This window comes from Rhagoletis zephyria, unplaced genomic scaffold (genome assembly GCF_001687245.7).
Source record: "Rhagoletis zephyria isolate East Lansing unplaced genomic scaffold, Rhagoletis_zephyria_1.1 Rzeph_scaffold_02696, whole genome shotgun sequence".
Lineage (NCBI taxonomy): Eukaryota > Metazoa > Arthropoda > Insecta > Diptera > Tephritidae > Rhagoletis > Rhagoletis zephyria.
The window spans coordinates 1-6,859 of NW_016159780.1; the positions used below are offsets into that span (position 1 = coordinate 1).

General features: G+C 35.8%; 1 protein-coding gene across 1 annotated transcript in view; it reads left to right on the plus strand.

Moving 5' to 3' along the window:
* Positions 1-1,848: 1,848 nt before the first annotated feature.
* The window catches only part of LOC108367465 (glutamate receptor ionotropic, kainate 2-like), a 17,267-nt gene continuing 12,256 nt past the window's right edge, over positions 1,849-6,859 (plus strand). Inside the window, exons 1-2 of the mRNA XM_017622079.1 lie at positions 1,849-1,969; positions 2,493-2,648. Coding sequence (XP_017477568.1) covers positions 1,849-1,969; positions 2,493-2,648 — 277 coding nt within the window. The remainder of the gene's footprint in view (positions 1,970-2,492; positions 2,649-6,859) is intronic.

The following is a 6,859-nucleotide window of genomic DNA, read 5'->3' on the forward strand; positions in this document are numbered from 1 at the left end:
ACACAAAATGAAAATTTTTCCCCCAATTGCGATATGGTAAATGTCCGCCGTTTTGGATTTTGTGTTTTTTACGATATGCGCGCGAATTTTGCATTCGATTTTTTCAACGAAAAAATTCCAGGCTGAAATTTTTGACGCAGTTTGGGGTCTCCTGTTTAGGTGAACACGAAAATAAAATTTTTCCCCCAATTGCGATATGGGAAATGTCCGCCATCTTGGATTTTGTGTTTTTTACGATTTGCGCGCTAATTTTGCATTTTTCATGAAAAAAGTTGAGAACAAAACTTGTAGAGAATTCGATTCCCTACAATTTTCATGTGCCTTTAATTTTTTTAAACAACTATTTATTGCTAATAATATGCAAAAAATGCACATATTTCAAATAGAAATTGCTGAAAATTCGAAAAGACCGCGCCACTTGCCTAATTTTGGGCATTTTTTGCATATTATTAGCAATAAATAATTGTTTAAAAAATCGATAGGCCATGAAAATTGTAGAGAATCGAATTCTCAACAAATTTATTAACCTTTTTTTCGCGAGAAATGCAAAAATTCGCGCGCAAATTTAAAAAACATAAAATCCAAGATGGCGGACACTTCCCATATCGCAATTGGGCGAAAAATTTTCATTTTGTGTTCACCTAAACAGGAGACACCTAACTGCGTCAAAAAATTTCTTCCCGGATTTTTTTTTAATCTTACGTCGATTTTGGTCTGAAGTGATCGGGCTATATATTCTATAGTCGCTCGAACCGAACAAAATTGGAACCGAGTTTTGATACCGCCGGAACCGTTCTGTTCTTTTGGAGTCGGGTCGGACCCGGTTCTCCTGTTCCGGCTCCTTGGTTCTGTGCGTCACTAATTGGTATGCCCTCCACTAATTACACGCTTTTTTTTAAGAAAACCTAGGATTTTAGGAGAATTTATATATACTCACGGAAACGAGAGATAGATGCAAACTACGATCTGTCGAATTTTTAGGCAATCTTGGGAGGGGAGGATGTATGTCACTCTATCTGTGCTCCAACGAGCCATCCCCTATAGGAAAATACGCAGAACGGCTCGGAGTCCCTTACCATAGATGATGCAGAAGTTGCAAAACTATGAGAAGGAAGAGACAGTTCTCCATCCTCTCTGTAGAGCAGATTGCGCTCTCTGGAGTTTCCCTTATTATTAGCCTTGACGGATTGGGAGTTATAAACCTCAGATGCCTGAGGAGTTTCGTCAAGGATTAAAAATGATTCAGCAAAGTGACAAAGCTCATGGTATAACAAACGGGACTTCACTTCAACTCGTGGGTTAAGTGTGTCCCTGCGTAGCATTGGCAGCCGTTTTATAGAAGCCGATAAAGCAGTGACAACATCCCTTATTAAAGTCACTACCAACTTCCTTTCTGGGCTAACAACGCAAAAGCACAACAACCGTTAGGTACACTTAGTCTTGCTCCGCACCCATTACAGCACAGCATCCACTGCGCAACCGCTGAAACTGTCATGCGTTGCCTTGCCTTTCTCGCCACCCTTCCTGCCCACTACAACCAAACAACGACAATACAGCATCCATTCAATGCACGCTTGGTGCTTTTCCATGCATCACAATGCGTTCAGTATCATTCCAGCTGTCAGCGTATAAAAAACCTTTATGAAGAAAACGAAAAGGCGCGCGCGTGTGTTTATGTGTGAAAATAAATAGGCAAGAAAAAAGCTGAAAATCAACAAAAAGAGATTGGTCAAATCGAATTAATTACCAAAAGTTGAAAGAAAAACTTCTTTAAAAGTTAAACAGATAATTTCAAAGTGAACTTGGAGTAGTGCAAGGCTTGGCGAGTATTGCTGCTGGTGTAGAAAGATGCAGCCGTTAGTGTCAGCGCATTGGCGTTGGCGCTTACTCCGCCTGATCCTTTGTCTCGCCGTCACAATGAGCCTGCAATTTCAACACACGCTGGCACTGCCCGACGTCATTAAAATTGGTAAAGAAAAAATTAAAAATAGTCACTTGGCCATCAAGCGCGCTTATCCTACGCAGTCACAGACAACGCCAAGATGGCCAAGCACTTTGTTTTATTTTCAACCTTCCTCTTATATTTATTGATTTTCTGATTGCATTAACTTATTACTTTAATCTGCGTTGATGAGCATAGTATCTGTGCGTATAAGTGAATGGACTTGGATATGCGCAAGACATTGAACGTGCATGACTATGCACCTGTATGTGTGTGCTTGTGTCTGCAGATGTACGGATATTACGATTTTCCTCGCACTCATACATATTAGCTTCATGGAAGGAAATTAAAACCACACATTTAACGATTTTGTTTACATTTCACGTTTCTCATTTTTTCTTGTTTCTTTTTTCTTTTTTGTTTTATTTTTATTTTGATGTTTCATGCTACAATCACAACCACGCACATATATATGCATATTTTAGCCCATTATACCACATTATCCTGTTCACCGCTCAACTCTGCATATCTGTATGCGTTTGCTCTGCAGGTGGCCTTTTTCACCCGAGTGACGATACCCAGGAGCTAGCGTTTCGCCAGGCCGTCGAGCACATAAACTCTGATCGATTAATATTACCGCGTTCTAAGTTGGTGGCGCAAATTGAGCGTATCTCACCGTTTGACAGTTTCCACGCAGGCAAAAGGGGTGAGTATTTGCCTACTCTTAAGATTATGCGATTTTATTTATAAACACAGCAAGTAAGCGGGCACTTATCAGGATGCGGCAACAGCTATTTATAATCCACGACAGCAATTCGATGTGATTATTATACATATTACTGGCGTATAGAGGGAGGGGTAAATGTGTGGCACTTAGGGATAACGACCCTGCAGTGAAACCCCAAACTGGTCAGGAAAAATACTAGTTTACAACTAGAATTTCCTGACTGAAACCGAACTATTTCGAAAATGACCAGATTTGTACCAAGTACAGTACGATTTATTCATGCTCTGTTTTATTTGACTTTGACAGTTTAATAGAATAAAGTACACAAAATACTATAACGTTTATTTGATTATATTGTAAACCATTAAAGCGAGTACGTATTCAATTATACCAGACCTGTTAAATAATGATTAATATTCATAATGATTATTAACTAAAGCATGTTTTTTTTTGGAATAATTTAATGGCTAAATACCGCTAATGGCTAAATATTACCACCCTTTTAATGATTAATAAATAATTACTTAAAAATAATGTTAATTAAATCATTAATTTTAATTACATGATTTTTTTACTATTTTTGACATTTTTTAATTACACATTACATTAATATGATTACTTGATTAATTTCTATTATGAATCAAGAAGCCAAACTACAGACAAAAATTAAGAATACATATTTAATAAATGCTTGAATTATTTATTTATTTTATTCTTATCCAAATCCCAAATTTTAAACATTAATTATTACTTTTATAAAATTTTTAAAATAATAGACTGAAATGTTAAAGTTATTTAATTTATTTCTAATGAAAACTTTTATTTTTGTTTCTAGTTCACTCAAAAATTAACTAAAGTATTCATTTTATTTTTAACTAAAATGTTTTCTTTTGCATATTCAATATTATTATAAAGATAAATATAGTATTTTTTGTACCTCAAACTTTTACTTTTAATAACATGAAAAATGCATTTAAATTTATGTTCGAAAGTTTGAAATATTTATGTATTTATCTTTGCCTTTAATTAATACTCAAAAAATTTAACACTAATTACACTGGATTACAAATTTTAATTTGGTTTTTGTTCTCCAGACGCCACTATCCAATATCTATGTAGAATTAATCGTTAATTCCGAAATTTGGGTTAATTTTTTTTTTATGGACACGTTTCCGAGATATTTACAATTTACCGTTATTCGGCTTAAAGCAAAAATTGGTACGGCAAATGAAAGCCAATGAAATTCTCCATAAACCGTATATACCACACTTTCCGATAGGGCTTACAGTTTTTGCAAAATTAATTAATCATTCCAGTTTTTTTTATTTTTTAATGTAAAAAAATCAATCTTTAACAGAAAAAAAAATTTAAAAATTAATGAGGGGTCAAGTGAAAATGCGCAAAGATTTATTTTACGAAATATGAGCAGAAAAGCGCCCCAGTGTACGCGGCGTATGAGTAACATTCTTTCGTGCTCAATTTTCATACAAATAATCTTGAGCATTTTTTTTGACCACTCATTATTTCGAATGTTTCCAACGATTTTCTTCATCAGTAACTTGATTTTTTTTTTGCAACAGAACAGCTTTAGTACAAGTGAAAAAATTTGGCACAGAACCTGTTATTTTGAAATTTTTCTTCTGTTAAAGCTTGATTTGTTTTTAATTTTTTCATTAAAAAATAAAAAAAGCTGGAATGATGAATTAAGTTTTTCAGAAACTATAAGACCTATCGGAAAGTAATGTTTACACGGTTTATTCATTAGCTTTAACTCGATTTTCAGAATCACCGAGCAATTCTACATAGGAATTGGATAGTGGCATCCACAGAACATTTTTGCTGTAAACCAGTGTTACTGGCAAATCTAAGGCTGCTAAGTAAACATGTGTAATATATTAAAGTGTACTTAATCAAACGTTTTTTATTGTATATTCATGAATCTCTTTTTTTTTTCACTCCCAAAGTAGTTGTTTTGGGTCATAACTAGACTATTTTTTTTTTCTGTATATTTTGACAATTGCCACCTGGGAGTGCTATGACTGTTTGCGGACCGATAAATCCCTGGTCTGAGTCCACTCTGACCAAATGGCCAGATGCCTCATTACCAGGTGCTTCTGACTACCTGGTACCCAGAGCAGGACTTGACCGTTATATTTCTCAACGTATTTTACTCGATACTTGCCGAACCTGTATGGATGTAATTTGAGGGATTACCAATGCCTTGAGTACATCTGGCTGTCACTACTATTTTCCACCACGTAGTCAATCCTTTTCACTATTGCAAATATTCGGCTATCCAAGAGAAAAGTGAAGCTCATACCCATTAACGGTGATACATATAGACTACCGATCCTGACCCAATGTTAATTATTCAGCCATCAGTAAAGGTACGTCAGTGTTGGAATTAAGCCAGCATTCAGCTTCAGGGAGCTAAACCTTGTGTAATCCCCTCAGCAAAGACTATGATGGGCATTGAAAAGACACTAGTGTGTAGATCCTGCAATTTTCACCTCAGCTCACTCAGTATCAGGCCAACATCCAATTCTGAAAGGCGGCCTTCAAGTCCTCCCTACGTATAAAGATGGAAAGTGATGGCAGAGCATCAAGAGCAGTACTTGAATACTCCCACCTTGGGGAGCTTCTTTTATGTAAAATTCCCCCTTCAGGTCAGCGTTGGTCCGTGAAGCGACCCGTAATACGGCACCATAGACAACCGTGACTAAAAGAGTCGTCCAATGGGCATGGTCAGCTTAAAACCCTGGATTGAAGGAAGCTTCCGAATCACCATTAAGAAGCATTGCGATAGGCTATGCTACTGAGAAGCAGCAAGCTGCAATTCGGACATCGCACAAAATATACTGGAGTATCCATTACCAGTAAGCACTTTCCAAAAAAGGTGTCTTGTTGAAAATTGCACATGGATGCACATAGATAGTTCAAGTATGTAGATATATTTGAAGAGACCATCTTCTTTTTTATAGGAGACAAGCCCAAGCACAGTTTGTAAATTTTTTAAAGTGCAAACCTTTGCATTAATTTATTGTAAGCACTTGCTTCTTTTGATAAAGTGAAAGATTCCAAAGAGCCATAGAAAACTACCTGTAATAGTTTCCATCAAATCAGGGTCAAATATCTGCAAGATAAACATGGAGAACGCCGGACAAATATTTTGCAGTGTCTTCATTTTCTGGCTAAGACGGAATAACTCTATCGGCAGAGAAGCCGAGCTTAAGCCGGTATAACTGTTGTAATTGTGAACGAGACGTAATGTGGTGAACGTTTTAAAAGTCACTAAATGAAGTTTGTATGTTTTTCACAGTAGATGTAAAAAACTGCAGCTAACTTTATGTTTGTTAAACAAAGCAGGGACATAACAGTTATAAGTTTTTTTCGGAAAAACGTTGTTCCATAACAGTTATTAGATGAGAAAATTTTTTTATTTCGACGATATGAGTTTAACCCATCGTTTACTTTTTAGGTTGCCTGATAACTGTTATGCAGGAGAAATAAGATAAGATAATGAGAGTTATTTCCCAACGTTTATTTTTTAGGTTGCTTGATAACAGTTATTACCCAAGGTTTATTTTTACGTTGTCTGATAACAGTTATTTCACTCCTCCTCTCCTACTTTCATCATCTTTATCTTATTCTCCAACTCCGTTTTTGTCAATATTCTTATCTTACAACGTTCAAAATAAACGCTGGATAATAACTGTTACCAAGAAACGTAAAAAATAAACGTTTGGCAATAACTGTTATCAAACAACGTAGAAAATAAACCTTGGCGTATAACTCTTATCGGCGAAATAAAAATATTTTTCATCTAATGACTTTTATTAAACAAGGTTTTCGTTAAATTTTAGAATTTGGGCAAGGTTTTCAATGTGTAAATTCGAGATAACTTTTTGGCCCCTGAAATAAAGTATATCTCTCTCTCTCTCTTCTTTTGGATAAATAACTCGGAATAGACGTGCTTTTATTTCTCGGTTCCACTCGTTTTCAACGCTAATTTTAAATCCTAAACCATCAATAACGTATTCGATTTCTTATGCGCGGGCGATTCTTGACGCAATAGTCTTAATATGATATTATCATGGCAGATGGTGAGCCCGCAGCTACCTCCTATTTTACAGGATCACAGGTCGTTCATACATAACCTCCGATGAAAGCGTATACGCTAAGTTGAGAAA